General features: G+C 26.9%; 1 protein-coding gene across 1 annotated transcript in view; it reads right to left on the reverse strand.

Moving 5' to 3' along the window:
• Window positions 1-17,165, reverse strand: part of LOC101236057 (signal transducing adapter molecule 2) — a 45,846-nt gene extending 28,681 nt beyond the window's left edge. Inside the window, exons 1-3 of the mRNA XM_065795699.1 lie at window positions 16,971-17,165; window positions 572-656; window positions 169-244 (exon numbers count right to left, since the gene is read on the reverse strand). Of these exons, the coding sequence (XP_065651771.1) occupies window positions 169-244; window positions 572-656; window positions 16,971-17,001 (192 nt within the window). The 5' untranslated portion in view covers window positions 17,002-17,165. The remainder of the gene's footprint in view (window positions 1-168; window positions 245-571; window positions 657-16,970) is intronic.
• Between the last annotated feature and the right edge of the window lie 4,215 nt (window positions 17,166-21,380).

The following is a 21,380-nucleotide window of genomic DNA, read 5'->3' on the forward strand; positions in this document are numbered from 1 at the left end:
AAAAAAATTACTTACTTAACTGTGTTAATTTTAATTTGCCTAACAACTTTAATACAAATTTTTCATAAAAAGCCATATTAAGAAATAGTTTATCTTGATGTTTCTATAAAAACTAAAACTTAATATACATTACAATTAAGTGGCTTAATTTACTACGATTTTACTTACAGTAAGAGCTTGCATGGCCACATGTGGAACTGGATTAGAACATCTTTTCATAATATACTTTAATGCTTCTTTTGGACTAGATAATAATAATGGTGTATTATATATAAATTATAAGTTATAAATTTTACAATGTAATTATTATTCATTTTCAATAAAAATAACAACTTAAAAATAACAACTTAAAAATAACAACTTAAAAATACACAAAAAATGAAAAATTAACACTTACCTAATTCAATTGAAAACTCTTATATATTTTAGTAGTTTTATTAATTTGTATCTATAATTTTCCAATATTTATATTTCTTCTAATTTTGTAATACTTTATTGTAATGTATTTTTTATAAAAAAAAAAAAAAACAACCTTTTATAAAAAGACTTTTTAAATAAAACTTACACCTACCCATTAGGTTGTGCTTTAATTTGATCACAAATATCCATGTAAGACTGCCAATCCTCAGAAATATTACACTCATTTGTGGCTTTTTCTAAAAAGAAAAAAGACTTTTAAAACTGGAGCATTTTTTTAAATTCTATTAATTTTTAAAAAGATTTGTTATGCAACAAAATGGTTCAATAAAAAGATGGAAAACATATATTTATATATATATATATATATATATATATATATATATATACATATATATATATATATATATATATATATATATATATATATATATATATATATATATATATACATATATATATATATATATATACATATATATATATATATATATATATATATATATATATATATATATATATATATATATATATATATATATATATATATATATATATATATATACATATTAAACATCTTCACTTGCAAGCAACCCCTATTAGAGTTGGAAGTTACTGGAAGAGAAAAGATAAAGCTTATGAAGTATAGATAACGATCAACAGACAACTTTAAAAATTGCAAATTATATGAATCAGGAAAACAAGATGAAGTTAGCAAATTCCAAAGAACTGATGTTTGAGGAAAAATTTTTTGGAGCACTTAAGAACAGTCACAGTAAAAAGATGAGACTTAATTGAATGACAAGTAACACAAGAATGAATTTTACTAGATGGCACTAGAGACACTAGCTCTTTAAAGCAGCACCCATTATAGTGTTTATAGAAAAGAGAAAGAGAAGCAACATAACATGATAATAGTAATTCATACTCATTGCAAGGTGTTCGCAAATGGCGGATGTGTCTATCGGTTTATAGGAGAAAGAAAAAAAAAAAAAAAGAAGAAAGAAATTATTTGAATAAAAAGAATTTATCAATATAAAAGAAGATATTGATAAACCTTATTCTTTTTATTCAAATGCATTAGCAAATTATATATAAAAGTCAAAAAGTTAACTTCAAAAAAAAAATTGTTTGTTTAAAAAAATTTACTTCAGTTATAAATTATTCAATAAATAACTAATTAAATAAAGTGTTTGAATTGAATGCGACGGAAATATACCTGCTTATAGATAAAAAAAGAAGAAAAAAAGACGAAAAAACAACAAAGAAATTCGAATTTAGAAAAAGAACTTTTAATTACTTGCCATCCATCAGGAAGTCAAGTAAGAAGAATAATAAATAAAGAAGTTTAAGAACTCATGGTTATATTTGAAGTTGTATTAACTTTTTTATTTTTATTTTACTGTTTTTATTTTTTTTTTTTAGCTCATTCAATTTATTTTCTTTTTTACATATCTATTTGATCATTTTATCATATCTATTGTTAATTACATTATTATTAGCTATATAATTGTATTTTTTATTATTAAGCGTTAGTCATATTTATAGAATTTATATTTTTATTATACATTACTACTACTACTTTTGTTATCACTGTCACTATTGTTATTATTATTGCTATTTTTAAGATTGTTATTATTATTGTTGTTATTATTATCCATTATTATTGTTATATTGTTAACATTTTTATCATAAACTTCATCACTGTTATATTATCGAATAGTTACTACTATTGTTATATTGTTTCTGTTGTAATAATCTTATTAATATCAATATCTTTATTTCTAAATAAATTTCTACTTATTATGTGTAAACTCTGCAAAATTTGTGATAAAAATTTTCATGCTAATCATCATTCACTTCAATGCAACCACTGCCTAAGTTCAATCCACAAGAAATGAGTTATTTAAATAATAATGATCTTAGTTTATTAAAAAACTCTTCCATAAATTATTGGCTCTGTATTACATGCTGCAACAGTACTTTTCCTTTTAACTCTATATCGGATAATGAACTATATTTTCAAACTTCAATTGACAATATATTACATCTCAATAATCTACCAAATGACCTTTCTCTCTTTCCCTGCTCCCAAGAATCTGATACTTTTAATCAACTTAATAATTATTTTACTTATCAGCTATATAACAACGATGATGATGATACGAATATAGTTGAGAATTCAATCAGTTGTAAATACATAGACATTGAAAAATTCAACTCATCAAACATCAATATTAATTGTTTTTCTCTATTTCATTTAAATACTGCTTCATTAGTTAAACATTTTGATGAATTAACCTCACTTTTATCTCTAATAAATTATGAATTTAGTATAATCGGAATTACAGAAACTAAGCTGAAACCTGATTTACTCCTAACAACTCCAATTAATCTTAGTGGATATGTTTATGAACATACTCCAACAAAAACTTCATTTGGAGGCGCTTACTTTATATTTCTAATAAACTAGTTTATAAATCTAGAAATGATTTACTTATGTATTAACTCCAATTCTTAGACTCTGTATTTGTTGAAATCATTTTCCCTAAAAAGTCTAATATCATAGTAGGCTGTGTTTATCGCCATCCTAACATGGATATTAATGAATTTATTGTTTCATATCTAGCTATTCTATTTGAAAAACTCATTATAAAGATAGTTTTATTTGAAAAAAATAAAACTATCTTTATAATGAGCGATACAGATTTTATAAAAACAAACTTAGATAATTCAGCATATTTGAACACCATTGTTTCAAACAACTTTCTTTCTTTTATATCTTTACCGACAAGAATTACCAACCACTCAAGTACTTTAATTGATAATATATTTTCTGATTCAACTTCTAAAGATATTTTTTCAGCAATCTAACTATTAGAATATCGGATCATTTGCAACAGTTTCTAATCTATTCATCTTTTAAAAAAAGAAATATTAATTCTCGTAAAAGTAACATTCTTCTTCGAAACTTCAAAAAATTAAATAGTGAAGAATCCAGGAATAATTACTTGAAAATCAACTGGGATAAAGTAATCAAAGTTTCCAATAGTAATACAAATAAATCATATGAAGATTTCTTCACTAGCTTTTACACTCTTCTTGACAAATACGCACAGCTAAAAAACTAAGTGTTGTGATTAAGTCGGAGCCTTAAACCATGGATTACTTCAGCAATTTTAACCTCGATAAAAAAAACGAAAAAATATTTTTAAGAAATTCCTTAAAACATTAAACATTCGTGACAAACTAATTCTTGAAAACCTAGAACTATAATTCTTACAAAACCTATAAAACTTTACTTGTAACACTTATTCGAAGAAGCAAAAAAAACAAAACGCTTTTCTAACTACTTTACTACCAATAGCAATAGTTTGAGAGCTACATGGAAGAGTTTAGAACTCTTTTGATTATACGTTCGAATGATATCTATCTTGTATATCTTCAAACAATACCATTATAAATGATCCAGTTAAAATCTTGGAAATTTTCTCCTTTTTTATTTTAATCCCTGAAGAACTGCAAAAAAATATTCATTCATCTCTTACTGACTTCCATAAGTATTTAAAAACATCAAACCCTAACTCTTTTTTCATTAAACCTACTGAAAAAAACAAAATAATATCAGTTATTCTTTCTCTAAATGATGGCAAGGCTTCTGGTCCAAACAGCATTCCAACCTTTATTCTAAAACTTCTTGCTAGTGATATTTCTTCAGTACTTTCTAAACTATTTAATCTCTCATTCGCTACTGGAATATTCCCTAATATTTTAAAAACTGCATTTGTTAAACCAATTCATAAAAAATACGAAAAACTTGACTGCAATAACTATAGACCAATATTATTATTATCTAATATCAGCAAAATTCTTGAAAAATTAATGCATTCTTGTATCTACAACTTTCTTGATAATTCTCTACGGTCGCCAGTTTGGATTTTGTTTACTACTTCCCATGCACTTATTAGCATTACTAAAATGATTTGTGGTGCAATTGAAAGTGGTTCTTTTGCTTGTGGTGTCTTTATTGATCTCCAAAAAGTATTTGATACAGTTGACCATAAGATTTTAATTGAAAAATTGTATCACTATGGTATACAGGGTATCGCTAATGATTGGTTTTCATCCTATATTAACAATCGTACTCAGTTTGTCTCAATTAATGACACCATACTTAATAACTCTAGAGCCTTAACTGATTTTATTATATATTCTAGAGCCTTTACTGTTTTGGTTATATATTAACGACCTGCCTCACTCTATAAATAATTAATCATTTTGCATTTAAATTGTTCATCATTTTGCAGTTTTCTATTACATCGTATAAACAGTTTACAATGCACTTCCATAAGAATTACGACATTTTCTCCTTTACGATCTAATATCCAAAATAGGTTTTCTGAGGTGAGCTATACCCTCATTAAGAGATAATAGAATGAGACACAAGCAAAACCCATGCAATGAGTCAAGAAGATCCAGCATTCAAAATCCTTAACTGAAAACAATGTATTACAAATACATCTACACCAGCCTAATAGATGAAGAAGTGATGCAAAGCTGGTCAACAGATAGAATTTGTTTACCTTTTAAAAATATATAAAACAGAAATAAAAAGACTACAATTTATTAAAATGTTTTTAGATCTTTCGATGTAATTGGAAAAACCCAGGACACTTTAAGTTCCATAGCCTATCATTTTTTGAAGCAAGAACACTGGTTCCATTATTGTAGTAGGACTTAGGTTTAATTATACAAACGCCCTGTATTTGTATATCACTTATCTAACTGCAATATTTACAATCTGACTACTCATGTAATACTTTGACTTGGCCAAGACTCATTGCATGTTTTAAGTTAGCGTGTTTAAAAAATGTGCGACTTAAACAAATGAAACTTAAACTAAAATTAAACTGAAAAGAGAAATAAAAACTAAAAAAAATTAAATCAAATGATAAAATGAATAAAAAATAAACCAGAAAAAATGAAAGCCTAAAATTAATGTTTTTATTTTAATTTAAAAATGTTTCACTACAAAGAACTAAGAAAAAATTGAAGTTTCAAAGTTTTTAATTCAAGCTTAATTACTTCGAAACCTAAATATTTAAAAACTTGAAACTTTGATATTTTCTGTATACAAAGCAAATAAAACATTTAAAAAAATTATTTATTGGTTGGATTTGAACCCTCTACCAATGCCGATATAACAGTTGCACCTCATAAATAACACAACTTATCAACCTATGCGCTACATCAACCTGGCCTATAAGAAAAATTATTAATTTTAAACTATTACTTGAAATAATTTTAAATTAATTAAGTTTGAACTATTAATTGAGAAGCTCCTAAATTAAAAAATATATCAGTTTTATGCTTCTAATTTCTCTGGCTTATCCTTTATTTACTTTATCATTCCTTAAGTTTGTTACTTTTTTCAGTTTATGGTTTTTTTTTACCTGCAACTAAGATAAGATTAAGAAACATAATACAAACAAAAAAACTTATGCTTTTTTTTTTTGTCAATAAATCCACCTTTTGCTCTCTTTACTGCATATTCAAGTTTTGATATACATTTGATTAAATTAACCTAATCATGAATTATCACAAATTGGTAAAAAATGCTACACTCGTTGTAAAACTGACCACAAATGAGCTGTTGTAAGACACTTTTTTTTACCTAAAGATCCAGTTGTTTTCATAGTCAATTGGGTAGAGGACAAAAGAACTATATAGCTTTAATAGTTCTCAAAAATTTAAATTTTTAATTTTTTAGTTTTCTATTATTAATTGAAAACTTTTTTAAATAGAATATAAAATTAACCTTCAAAAACTATTTATTCTAGAAAATGAAAGAACTTTTTAATATGCGATATTTTTATAGTTTTATAGTTTTAATTATAAAAAAAAAATTATAAAAATTGAGTTTATTACTTTTAAAATTGTTTTTGTTACATTTTATGTTATGTGTTACATTTTATTATATTTTAACACAAAAACAACTTTAAACTTTTAATTACAGTTTTATTTAAGTTTTAATTACAAAGCCTTTTCTTATAACTACTTGTTTTCTCGCTTGGAGTTACTTCAGTGCAATTTTTAAACTTTCCAATTTAGAAAAAAAATTTCACAATGAAGAGTAATGAAAGATTAATATCGATCTAAAATGATCAATAAAAAAGCAGTATAAATATATACAAAGAGTTGAAAAAATTTAGTCAGATGCAGTGTTCTTTTTAATAAACTTTTCTAGAAAATGTTACAATGCTTGAATAAATATAAATATCGAAAAAATAACTGTTGCTGACGATTGTTTCTCTGATGTATTTATATGATAAAAAACATGAGAGCAAATAAAAAAAACTATGACTAAAACATAATCAATTATCATAAACATTTTATTTTCTCTATGAGCTTTTTTATTTAAATATCAAAAAAGCCTGCGAAAAATGTTGATTGTCTACGCAAGCACAATCAATGCGGGTGGCTCACATCATTCCTCAAATCCATTTTAAACAGGCATTTTAACCTTTGTGCACTCATTTATTCTTGTTGAGGCCTAATTTTATATATATATATATATATATATATATATATATATATATATATATATATATATATATATATATATATACACACACACATATATATATCAAGTCTTTCCAAGAAGCGTGTGCGGTTGCACGCCTTGTTCGTCCACATTTAATGTAATTTTTTTAGACACACTGACCACAGCAGTTTGCATCTTTTAACTTATAAAGCATTTCAATAATTCGCTAAAAAAAGGAAACAAAATTGTAACGAAATATCAAGTTTAATTAAATAAAATAGAACATTTAATAGTAAAAAAAAGTAAAAAAAACAAAACAAATTTTAATAAAGTTTTTATACAACTTTTGTATCATTTTTATTTTAGAGTTGTTGTTGAAGAAAACATCTTTTATAACGATTTGAACAACAATTGAAAGTTTAGATATGCAATTTATTCACGATTTTTATCAGTCCAAATAAATAAGAAACTACTTTGCTATGTACACTAGAACTATGAAAAATTTTGTTAATTTTTTTTCTTACATTTATTTGTTTTGTACCTCTTTTCACTTATAAAAATGTTTTTGCTGTATTGGACGTTTTTTTTTCAATACTTATATAATAGGAAAATAAAAAAAGAAATAATTTATTTGTAAAATATATTATTTGATTTATAAATTTTGTAATGATGAAATATGTTAAATAAAAGAATAACATGGTTTCTTTAATGCCTGAAATTGCTTCTTTTATATTGCCCAATCTCCAATCTTAATACGAATTACTAGAGATAATGGACATAACGAGTGCACTGTTTAAAAAATGGAATTTAAAAACTTAAAAAAAAGTTTTAAATAGGCTTCTAAACAATTCATTCAAAAAGTTCAGTAAATTAACAATGCACTAGCCCACAAGCTTTTGGAGCACTGTCAATAACAATAGTTCATCAGGAAATAAACTAAATGTTTAAATGCAATTTGGATGCTCATACAAAAGTGAAGACTATTTCAATTGAGGTATTGAAAACAACAAAATATTTTATATTTAAATATTAGTATTAATGATTTTTTATTTCTTTACATAAAAAACTTGTGGAAAAAAAAAAATTTTTTTTTTTACAAATAAATAGCAATTAGTTTTCTTGCATTCCTGTGTAAAAACAAATTTTAAAATTTTCCATGTTTCTAGAACAAATTATAAAGTATTTCCTTATCATACTGACTGAAAAAAGTAGCAAAAAAATTGTATATCAAAAAATATTTTTATTTTTGTTATATTCTTATTAGTGGTGTACCGGATTGGAAATTTTGAATTCCAGCCGGAACCTGATTTGCTGGAATTGTTAAAAAAATTGTAATTTATGTAATTTTTTACCTTCAAGAATGAAAGTGAAAGCCTGCACCTCAGCATCATGGCTACATAATATATATTTATAACCTATAATATTTATATATATATATATATATATATATATATATATATATATATATATATATATATATATATATATATATATATATATATATATATATACATTAGGGTTATGACTTTTTTTTCAACCCCACGCTCCTGAATTGCAGTTTGATGAACTTTTACCTAAAAAGCACGAAATGAACTATTATTCACATATCTTTTGAAAAAAGTTCAACCTGCCATTGAAAAATCGATTTTGACATAAGTACAACTATGCAATCAAATGTATTTAGAATGTCGTAGTCATGTAATACAATAAATTTTCAATCCAACAATGACTCAGACCGTTGACCTTGCTCTTGCTTGTTGCATAGAAGAAATAGAAGGTGCAATTTGTCTTTATTTTTGCATGACGAATACATTTCCTTCATTACTTTAATTGCACGCTCTGGGCATTGATTACTGGGGACTTCTGGGGATCTGTAATATGGATGGCTCTTGCTTCCAGTGATTTTTCAAAGAGCTTAAAGCCTTTTTGTATGGATTCAGTACTTCAGTCAAGTTATTAAAGTCGTTTTTGTTGTACAGTTTGTCTGTAAACCAGCCATACTATATATATCGACTCTCTGCAGAACTGCCCTTATTGAAGGAATTAAAATGAAGGCCAGGATCACTAGCATAGCTCTGGAATTCCACCCCACATTGCTGATGTTGGTTAATTTCTGAAACCTGATCAATGGAAAATGTCTCTTCATCAAAAAATCGGAACACTCAAGTGAGATGAAATAAAAATTTCATATCATCTCTCCAGCCTGGCGTTTCGAGAATTACTTCTACTCTGTTATAAAACTGTGTTTTCAGTTGTTCGTGCTCCTTCAACAGTTGAGATACAAATGGATATTCGATGTTTGGCAATTGTGTTTTACTTCTAAGTTCTTCATTTATCACCAAACAGAGGATTCTATCTAATACATGGTGTTGACAACTGATAAACTAAGGTTTGTTGATGCATTTCTCTGTGAACATTCATTGCAATATAACAACAACATCATTCTTTTTTCCAGTGTTAACACTGATGGTATCTGCAACAATCATCTGTATTGAATTCCATAGGTGAAATTCATCGTAGCAGCTTTGCTTGTTGATACTCTTGTGTAGGTCGCCAAGTTAACTGCAATTTTACTTTTATGTTTTCTGCTTGGTGTAGGAGCAGTCTCATCTTCTTCCTCATCGCATTCATATTCACTGTCGTCAGCCTCAGAGTCAGAATCACTAAAACCAGGATAGTAAGATGATAAGTTAGATGACCTGTTAGAAAGTTTTTGTCTTTTAGAGGGGTGGATTGTTTCTTTACTGGCCGCTTGGCCTGTAGAGTATCCCACTGTTCCTTTGCTTTCCACTTGGAGATAGCACAAACGCTTGTCCTTGGAAGATAGCCACGTTCCATCCACATTAGTGATATCAAAATTTCATCAAGGGGTTCGTAGCTTCCCTGCTTGACACACTCATTATAACACTTCAGTATTTTATCAAGTTTTGCTCATATAACTTGATCAGATACATGAGGAAAATTCAGTTTATACTTTCACAATGGATTTCTTTGGAAATTTCTGCTGATTGCTCCTTTCTTCCTTTGATTTTTGGTCCAAGGAAATGGTAGCATCTGATAATTTGCTTTTGGAGAGGCATTCTACACTTTTCTTCCAGCAAATATTCTTCCAAAGGGACCATTCTTCTTTTATGAGTCTTCAAATTTTACCAGATTATTAGTCCAGACATCTTAGTTCTTCTGAATGCTACTATCGCTAGGCTTGTACATCGCCATGTGTTGCTTCTGTAATAACTATGAAATAGTTATACAGAAGATAAGCAGCTTTATATACACAGCCTAAATTGTTCTAGAATATCCTAAATTTTTCCAGAATGTTCTAAATTGCTCTAGAATATTCTAAATTGTTCTAGAATATTCTTAATTGTTCCAGAGTGTTCTAAATTGTTCCAGAATGTTCTAAATTGTTCTAGAATATACTTAATTGTTCAAGAATTTTCTAAATTGTTCCAGAATGTTCTTAAGTCATCTAAAATATTCTAGAATTTTCTAAAATGTTCTAAAGTTTGAAACACTTCTAATCTATATAATTTTTAAATGATTTTCAGCAAAGCCACACGTATTAGTAGTAGCAGTAACAAGATTAAATAAATGACGATTCGTAATTTTAATTGCAGGTGATCTTTTTTTACAACCAAGAGGAACTGAACATGTTTTCAATGTTTTCTAACAAAATTTCATCGATTTATGGCAGGAAATTTTTTTTTTTTAAAAAATCAAAAAGTCATAACCCTAATATATATATATATATATATATATATATATATATATATATATATATATATATATATATATATATATATATATATATATATATATATATACATATAATATTTCATTAATTTGATTTTTATTTCATTTAAATCTAATGTTTTATTTTTATTTGTTTCTTATAATTTTATTTATTGAAGGTTTTAACATGCATAATATTTACATTTAAAATCATTTTTTGTTTTACATTTTTACATTTAGGTTAAAATTGAAATATTTACTGTATTAGGCATCCTATACTTACTATTTAAAAGTTAAAAAACATTTAAAATGAGACTATTCTCAGAGGCAGGTATAATTTTTGATAAAAAAAAGAGCTTGTTTGTTGCCCAAAACTGGATAGCAACTTTTTGCACCACAATATTCCTAAACTTTTAGAAATCCTTACATAAGTGATTACTGCAAATAAAATTAGGCAAAGTTACAGTTAAGCGGTCTAAAATAATTTTTTCACTTGTTGTGCTTGCTCAAAGTGGTGACTTTTTAATATAAATGTAGAGAATATTTAATGACTTTAGTACATACATCGACTATCTTATATCCTGCTGCTACAAAGGAGTACTGCTACATCCTTTATCTTTTATTCTGCTGCTACAAGGGACTGTTGCTACATCAACTTTTTTATAGCCTGCTGCTACAAGAACATGCTGCTACATCGACTGAGGGATTGGCATAGGGCAGCAATCTTTTTTCTTTTATTATTTCATTTAAAATTCCTCATGCTTAAAAACCCTCCACTAACGAGAGTGCAAAAACCAAAAAAATAAAATTATTTTAGACCGCTTAACTGAAGCTTTACCAAAAATTACATTATGTTTGTTAAGAATTTTTTTATTTTTCACCTAGATTTACCTATAGTCTTTCATTTCCCTGTAGGACAATGATTTTTTGATTTAATTTACACAGTCTGCATCACAAAAATAAATTCCAGCATTCTGGCCTGAAATATTATAATTCCCGCCGGAACCAGAATGATCTGAATTTCACAAACTCCAGTTGAAATGGAATTCTGGTACATCCCTAATTCTTATCTACTTTTTTCCTCAACTTATATCAATTTTGGTAGTGGAAAATAACGAACACCCTAAAAATAAAAATAAAAAAAACAGTAAAACATTTTGGTTTTTTTTTTTTTTTAATATTCAATTTTTTTAACTTATTTTATTTAGATTTTCAATTTAATATAGTCTTCTGTTCTTTTCTTTGAGTATTGCTGTTTTATTCTCTCAAGTTTCTTTTAGCTTTATTTTGCCACAAATTCTTAAAACACTAACTATATAAAAACGTGGTCAAGTTGTCTAAAAAAAATTACTATAAGCGTGGATGAGCAAGGCATGCAACCGCATGCAGTTTCTTGGAAGGCTTGATATATATATATATATATATATATATATATATATATATATATATATATATATATATATATATATATATATATATACATATATATATATATATATATATATATATATATATATATATATATATATATATATATATATATATATATATATATATATATATATATATATATATATATATATATATATATATATATATAAATAATGTATACCAGGGCTTGACAAATCAATATGCAAATATTTAGAATAAAATTGATGGAAGAAAAAATAATGCATTTGAAGATTTGAAAATTAATTTTACACTAAATAACATTATTTTACATTTTAAAGATACAGAAAGAAACTAAACTAAAGCATTCTGATAACAGTATTCACATATCCATGTAACATTTCTTTTTTTAATTAAAAATTTTTTCACTTAAGTTAGATGCAGCCTTTTCTGTTTACCTAAGATATTTACCTTAATTAAGAGATCACAAGTACGAACTTTTTTTTAATCGCAAGAAATGCTTTTTTCCAGAATTTAAATCAAATGTATGTAATCCTATTTAATTTTAATTATTTTATTTAGAATTTAAAATATTTTTTACAGCTTTTCTGTTGAAGTAATCTTCAAAACTATGGCCTTTAGTGCTAAAATATCTGTTTTGGTAAGTTATAAATGGTAACACTGAAATGTGCATAATTTTTCTTTCTTTTGATGAACTATTTGCATATGATTTACAGTGAAAAAGACAAATCCTTCTATAAATGGCTCAACTAGCCATTTATAGTAAATCCTTCTATAAATGGCTCAAGAATATATTAGTAGTAGAAATGAAAATTATTTTGATTTAATTTATTTGATATTAGTATTAGATACTGTTTATATTAATAACTATTTAAAAAAGACTTATCACTAATATCACAAAGGCATTTTCTGAGTGTTTTTTTTTTAGTTTCTGGTACTGATAATGATAGTGATGGAGAAGAGGCTTCAGATTTGTGGATTCTCGTTCTTGAAGATGATTGTGGTTCTGATAATTTTCTTTTTACTGCTGAATATGATCCGAACCATATTATTGCACCATATTTTAGTCCTGTTGATTATTTTGACCTGTTTTTTACTCCATAACCTTTGGAGTATTAAGGGACTAATACTGACTTGGGGTGTAAAGTGATAGCTCGTCTCTAAAAAAATAACTTTGACTGAATAGTAGTTACCAATCAAACTTTCTACAATTGACATCATAAAAGTGATTCTTGACATTGCACAGTGGTTTTAATCAAAAAGTGGCATTAATACCAGATTTACAAAAATCCGATATAAAAAGTTCTGAATTTGCAAGACTGTTGCAAATTGATCATATTTTCTTATTCTGAAATGATTTTTTCTTTTTAAACTACTTGGTGCTTCCCTGCAGATGCTCAAAGTTGTCATTTTTTAAAGAACAATTTTTTAGTCAAAAAACAATAATTTCGAAATTTTATTTTATTTCTTAAACCACACCTGTAAACTTCCATATATCATTTAGCATTCTGATGAATATTAAATAGGCATTCAGAGTTTTAATGTAAAATATTCTATAAAATTACATTTCATGCCATAAAAATGCAGAGAAAGATAATTTTTTAGACTAGGAAATAATAACATACTTAAATGTGACTTTTATTAAATTCTGAATGTTTTTGCAAGAATCTGGATACGTAAGGATGAACTTCGACGTTTCTTCTTTTAATCCAGTATAGGTTTTGATGCTGCCTAGACCCATCCAAGAACAACTATTTTCAATTTAAAAATGTTTTTACTTAAATTTATATTTTTTTAACATAGAATTTGACAGCCATTTTCAATCAAATTCCATAATATTGTCATAAAAAATATATTTGTGATTAACTGAAAGAATTGCTATTAATATAACCTCAAAATCTTCTGCAAGTGGAAAGAATTTACAAAAAATTTTTTTGTTGATTTAAAATTGTGTAAATAAATAATTAAGTGCAAATCGTCATAAATAAAATTAAAGATTTTATTTCATTTGTGACTGTTGATGTTATTAAAATGTTGGAATGTTTTTGGAGAAAAAGAATGTTACGAAAATTACAAACCATGTACAAACAAAAAATGAAGGATGATCAATACTCCAAGTATAAATTTCATAGGAATTAAACTTCCTGGTTACAAAAGGAATCTTATTTTGAATTTAAAGAACCTATCTGAAAACTCTCAAACGCATCAGAAACTCCAGATTTAAATAGAGGACGGAATACATTGCCTTTTAAAGACAAAGAAAAACGAGCTAAAAAAATGGCAATTTCAAACCTGTCTGAAAAAGCTGAATAAAATACAAAGTATATACTTGAAACATACACAGCCAAGCAATTAGGTAATAATGACTTAGAAAAAATTATCAAGTGCATTATACAAGATCAACAATTCGTATATGATATCAATGAAAACATTGACAAAGAAATAAAAAAAATGTCTCCAGAAGAATGATTTGCTTTTCTAATAAACTATAGTTTAACATAATCTCAGGACTATAAGATTGGAAAATAAAGAGAGTGGTGCAGATATTTATCCGCTTTACAGCAATATTCTGGAATCTAATAATAAATGCAGACCAAATAATATGCACATTTTTGAAAAAGAGGCAAATGTGCCATTAAAAGATCTTCTAATACATACTGTTCAAAGAATAAGAGAATCACAAGATATGCAAATCATATCTAAAATTACTAATAAAGAAAAGAACTCAATTGAGTTAATTTTTGTTGTAAATTAGGGATTTGATGGAGCCAAGATTGCGTTGAAATAGAAGCCAATAACAATTTTTCCGAAGCAAACAAATGCTCAGCAATAATTATGAAATTTCATATCAAAGAAAATATTTTGAAACTATAATTATTTAATTATAATAGTGCTTCTACTTTGCATGTTTTTTCTTATTCTGCAAGACCCCTTACTTGGGGAAAACCTCTTTTATATTTTTAAAAAAAAATCAACTTTTTTGATTTTATTTTTAATCTAATAATTTTTATATATGTATGTTAAGGAGTATATTGAAAAATAAAATTGGAGCATGATTTTTAGCACTAACTAACAAAGACTGTCATATTTTATGTATAAAAAACAACAAAAAAACAATTAAAGTAGAAACATTTTTAAATTGAAAATAGTTGTTCTTTTAGGCCGTTTATCCATATATACTCTTTTTTTTACAGAAACATACAGAATTTAATATTACAGAACTTTTTATACCAGATTTTTACAGAAACATACAGAATTTAATAAAAGTCACATTCAAGTATGCTATTATTTCCTAGTCTAAAAAGTTATCTTTCTCTGCATTTTTATGACATGAAATGCAATTTTATAATTAATATTTTACATTAAACTCTGAAAGCCTGTTTAATAATCTTCTGATTGATATATATTATATGGAAGGTGTGGTTTAACAAATAATAGTTATAAAAAAATAAAAGTTTGAAATTATTGCTTTTTCAATAAAAAATTGTCCTTTAAAAAGTGATAGCTTTGAGCATTTGCGAGGAAGCGCCAAGTGGTCTAAATTATTTCAGAATATGAAAAAAAGATCACTTTGCAACAGTCTTGCAACTTGAGAACTTTTTATACCAGATTTTTGCAAATCTGGAATTAATGCCACTTTTTGATTATTTCAAACCACAGTGCATTGGTGAGCATTCATTGGTGTTAATCTTATATAACAAGTAGCGGCTGTAATCTAATATGCATCTTCATACACATCAGACTAAAGCCATAGGCACAGTCAGAATTAACAAAAAAGGCCTGCCAGAAAAATGTATAAAAACAAAGCAAAAGATAAAGGAGGCTTTCCAGAATAGAGATGGGTGCAATGTTACGTGTGGCATACCAAGATGGCAAAATAGACCAATCTTACTATCTGCTGTTGTTAAAAGAAATTTTACTGAACTATGCAATAGAAGGGATAATCTTGTCATGATGCCAAATGTTCTCTCCACAATCGAGTAATGGGGGTGTAGATTTAGGTGATGCACAACTCTATTTATATCTGCCTGAAAATAAAAACTATGAAGTGGACAACAAAACTAGCTTCTTCATTATTTGGCAGGGTTAACCTTAACCGCTACTTGTAATATAAGATAAACACCAAAGAATACTCACCAATGTCGAGAATCACTTTTATGATGTCCATTGTAGAAAGTTTGGCTTCAGTCAAATTTATTTCTCGGAGACAAACATAATAATAATTGAGGTGCAGAGAGCTAAAAATACGACTGACACTTACCACTTCCCCAACATAAAATAATAATCCATTACATGGTTATAATCTTGAAAAGATTGGTGAATAGGAAAAAAAAATTGTGTGGCTGGTCACAATACCCATGTTTGCACATCTTGGCAGCGTCAACCTTGTGATGTAGGGATGTGTCCAGCCTGTTTTTCTATATTAGTTATACGTTAGGGTCGCAAAACTAATTGCTTTTCACCTTTTTATTAAACAAATATTAGTATTTTAAAATTGCATTCAATTCATTTAAATTCGACAGAGAAATATAAAAACAAAAACTCTTTTATTCTTTAATGGATCTTGGATGTCCTGTACCTTTACTAATAATGATCTAAAGTTTTTACTTTATAAATTTTCTATTTCAATAATTTATGAGTTAAAAATAAATGATAAAAAAAAATTAAAATGTGAGAAAAGAGCCCTTTGATTTTTCATTTAACCTATCTATAACCCTTAGGACTTATAGCCTTAGGAAAAATAACCCTTAGGAATAATAATTATCTTTCGTTTTTGTTTTAACTAAAAGTTAGGCGAGTTATTTAAATTTTATTGTTAAACGATAAAAACATTATTAATTTTTAAATTTGTGCAACATAAACATACCAATTTCCGATTCAAGTACTGATTTAGGCATTATTGTTGCTTAAATTGTTTTATTATCACAAGGTACTACGCAGAATTTGCTTTGTAAACATAATAGAACGGCACTGCAAAATTTTATCTGTGCTAAAAACAAAACAGAAATAAACAAAGTTTGACTCATTAGGTACTTCATTAATCCATGTGTTCAGTTAAACTAAAATTACGTCATGATTTCTAATTAAAAAGTTAGAGTTAGCCAGTATACTTATTCAAAATTTCGCTACGTTACTGATTTTTAATAGGGCAACCAAAAACATACTCTAAAAAAACGGGCCGGACGACACCACCTTTTTTCTGAAAGATTTTTTTTTTTCAAGAAAATTTCTATATAGAGAGAAATTAACGATTGTGCCCCTCCACTTCAAAACCCGTGTTGTCGGCCTTATATATGGTTTAAGCATATAAAAATAAAAAATAAACATATGGTTTAAATACATAAACTATTTTCTGAAAAACAAACTTCAGTTAAAATAAACAAAATGCGTTCCATAAACTTTATTTGCGGACTTATTTACTATTACATACACGTTCACCATTTTTTTTGCCATAATTACCCCCAAATATTCCTTAAAATATTTATGTATACCTTAAGGTGTACATAAATATTTATGGAATACATATGGTGTACATAAATATTATGGAATTCTGGTAGATATTTATTTGGGGGTAATTATGGCAACAAAATGGTGAACGTGTATGTAAAATTAGAAGTTAAATTTGAAACAAAAATTCATTAAAATTTAATTTTATTTGTAAAATTCAAAAAATTGTAATTTTTTTTCCCTAAACAGTAGAAAAATCAACGTTGATAACGCGAGCGTGCAACGGTTTTCCATCTTCGATTTTAATAGATTTCGGAGCACTGCTCTTATTAGAAGTCTTCAGTTGAAATTTTTTTTTTTTTAATTCAGACTTTCTCTCAGATAGAAACTACTGAAAATGAACTAAAAACCGCACCTTTTTTTTTTGAGATTTTTTTAAAACGTCTAACAGTTTTATAAAATTGAGTGGGTTCTAAACTTTGAAATCGAATCGAATATGAAATATAATCGAATTATAAATTACAATATAATTTACAGTGAAGCAATTTTCTTTTCAAACGTTATTATTTCTTTAACTTGGGAGATATTGAATGCTTTTATATTTTAGGGAGGTATTAAATGCTTTTTTGAAGATTTTTTGTTCCAGTTTTTGTTCCAGTACCAAATCATTTGATGTTGAAAGATGATGATGTGAAAGCTAATAAAAAAATACCAAACAAAAAGGTTACCACTTAATATGGTCTACATAATTACGCCATTTTATGTGATATAATTTTCCCAATAGGTACACTAGTGGTTGTAGTGTTTATAAGAGGAATAAAAGTGTAAAATTATAAAATAGTTTATGATAGATATATAATTTGATAATTAGTTTTCGCCCACATGCAGAATATATAATGCGGTTCACATAATTAAGGCAAATTTTTTTCAACATCGGCACTTCTAATAAGACTGCAAGCAACCACTATTAGAGTTGAAAGTTACTGAAAGAGAACAGATAAAGGTTAAAGAGCAAGATAACGGTTAACTGACAAATTAAAAGATTGCAAGTTATATGAATCAGAAAAACAAGATGGAGGGAGCAAATTCCAAAGAACTGGTGTTCGAGGAAAAAAATTAGACAAATTTAAATTTTTTGGAGCACTTAGGGACAGTAACAGTAAATTGACGAGACTTGTATGAATGACGAGTAACATGAAAATGATTTTAGTAGATGGCACAAGAGACGCTAGCTCTTCAGAGCAGTGCCCATTATAGTAGTTTGTTTTGATTTGAAAAATTAAATCTTGAATTTTGTGTTGAATATTTGGTTGTATATAGATTGCGTAACATAAAGATTACATTCCACGACACACTTGTAATTGTAATAATTGTAAGTTAACATACCTGCTCTCGTGCCTGAAAATGCAAAAAAAGATCACAATCCAACACTGAAAAAAAAACCTTATATTTGTAAAAAAACATAAATATGTATAACAGCTTATATTTGTAAAAAAACATAAATATGTATAACAGCTCTATTAAACAGTATGTTAGTTTTATTATATGCGTTCGCTACAGTCTTAAGACCTAAGTTATTAGGCTTGTTTAGAAACTAAGATGTAGGCGTGTTACAAAACGCCGTTGTAAAACCACGGTCTCGTTGTCTCATTGCGCAAATGGCTCTTTTAAAGTTGAGAACGCGACTGCAAAAATCAAGAAGTGAAAAATTATTCCGCACCATTCTTATTTTGGGATTTCCTTGGCACTTTTAACGTTCCAGAATCGAATTCTAAATGTTGGCTGTTATTAACAACAGAAGGTATCATTGTGGTAATATAATGTTATAAAAAAAACCCTGATGAGCCAATAATCACTGTTAATTCCTGAGCACTGTCATAATAGGCTTGAGTTGATGGAGATTCACAAGTTTCATTTTCAAAGGTACTATCTAAAAAAAAACTTTGCTCAAACTTCATTTAAAGGTGTCGTATTGACGAAAATGAATAAAAAACATACTTGTACATTGCATTGATGGTAATATTATGGCTCAAACATCTAACTGCAATTTTAAAAGGCACAGATGTCATTCTAAGGCAATTTTAGGCTTGCGATTGCCTTAAGCTATGAAGTTTTACTTTATTGATTACCAAGTATTCCAAAAAACTGCTAATAGCAATCTTTTTTATGCAATTTTTCCAATTTCTAAATATTTTTGGACTGAAGATAACTCTTTCGATAATTGTTTTTATAAAAAGAGGAGGAAAAAGGTAATTAATTAATAATAAACTTTTGAGAGTTTATTAAACGATGAAATCATTCGATGAACTCTCTCCACAATTTGTTTTTAATTACAAATTAATAACACATTTTTAGGGGGTTAAAATAGCTGAGGGTAGGGGGTTAAAATAGATGAAAAACTTTTTATGTTGAATATAAAGAAGTTCATAAATGAAACAAAAATAAGGATACTTGGTTAATGACCATAAAAATTCAATATAAATAAGGATTTTTTTTGGTGGTTATTAAGGTGCTTCAAGAAATCGATACGGTCTTTTCACAAAGCATTTTCATAATACGCATCGCCGAAGAGCATTTAACTAGGAAGTTCACGCTTCCTTCCTTAGAAATGTTATTTATTGGGCTATAGCCGTCGTCAAATATTGAATCTCTTGGTTCTGAGCCAGAACTCTAACCACTGCGCCACGGCTGCAAAACGATTTACAACCTGCCCCAAACGTGAGAGCAACAAGTTGATAAAACATTTTTTTTTACTATTCTCAACTAAATTTATATTTATCAATAATTTTGATATTCATAAACAAATTTCTTGGTGTTAAAAATTCTTAAATAGACTGACTTTTTTTGTTTTTGTTTGGCACTTATTGAGTCCTTTTATGCGTATTAGCGGAAATGTGTCATTTCCATCAGTAGAAACCAGGTAACAAAACCAGGTCAAGAATGCACGAACTAATGACGTTCCTTTTTTTTTGTAAGATTTGTTCGGAGCAAATTTAAACAAATAAAACTATCGAGTTCTCAAGTTACTTTTTTTGAGTGACTTTTTACATTAAATTTGAGTTACTGTTATTTATTTTAGTGAATCGATTAGAATACGTTTTAATATTATTTATTCTTGCAAGCTTTTGATTTTTTTATTATTTTTATTTTCACTTACCAGTTTTTTAAAAATCTTTACTCGAAATTACGAGAAAATACATTAAAAACGTCTGACAATTATAAATAAATGTTTAAAAACCTATGGAGTAACTTTTCCTAAGTCTAATAAGTGCCCTTAAAATATTTATATAACTTTAAAATCAACAACAACAAAAAAAATCAATTTTGTCGAGTTTTAAAGCTACTCCGCCCCACTGTGCGACGTTTCAATTAACTTTGTAAGTCTCATGACGTCTAAAATCTTAAAACTTCCTTTTACATTTTTATCATGCGCACTAAATGACGTTTCAATTAGCTTTGTATGTGTCTCATGATGTCTAAAGTCTTAAAACTTCCTTTTGTATTTTTATCATGCTCACTAAATGACGTTGCAATTAACTTTGTATGCGTCTTTGATGCCTAAAATATAACAGATTACAATTTTAAAAAGTTTTTGAAAATTATCAAACAACAATGGTATACCTCTGTCCAATAAGGTATTGCAGAGATATAAACAATAAATTTTTACGTGTATTTTGTGTACACTCAAGTTCCTATTTTAAATAGATACTAAATAAATATATGATAAAAATTTGTCTTTTTTTCTTTACAATTTTTTAGTGCTATGGCAGAATAAAATAAAAAAACTTGCATAAAACTTTTTTATGCATCAATTTGAACCAATATCATA

The sequence above is a fragment of the Hydra vulgaris genome, chromosome 04 (genome assembly GCF_038396675.1).
Source record: "Hydra vulgaris chromosome 04, alternate assembly HydraT2T_AEP".
NCBI lineage: Eukaryota > Metazoa > Cnidaria > Hydrozoa > Anthoathecata > Hydridae > Hydra > Hydra vulgaris.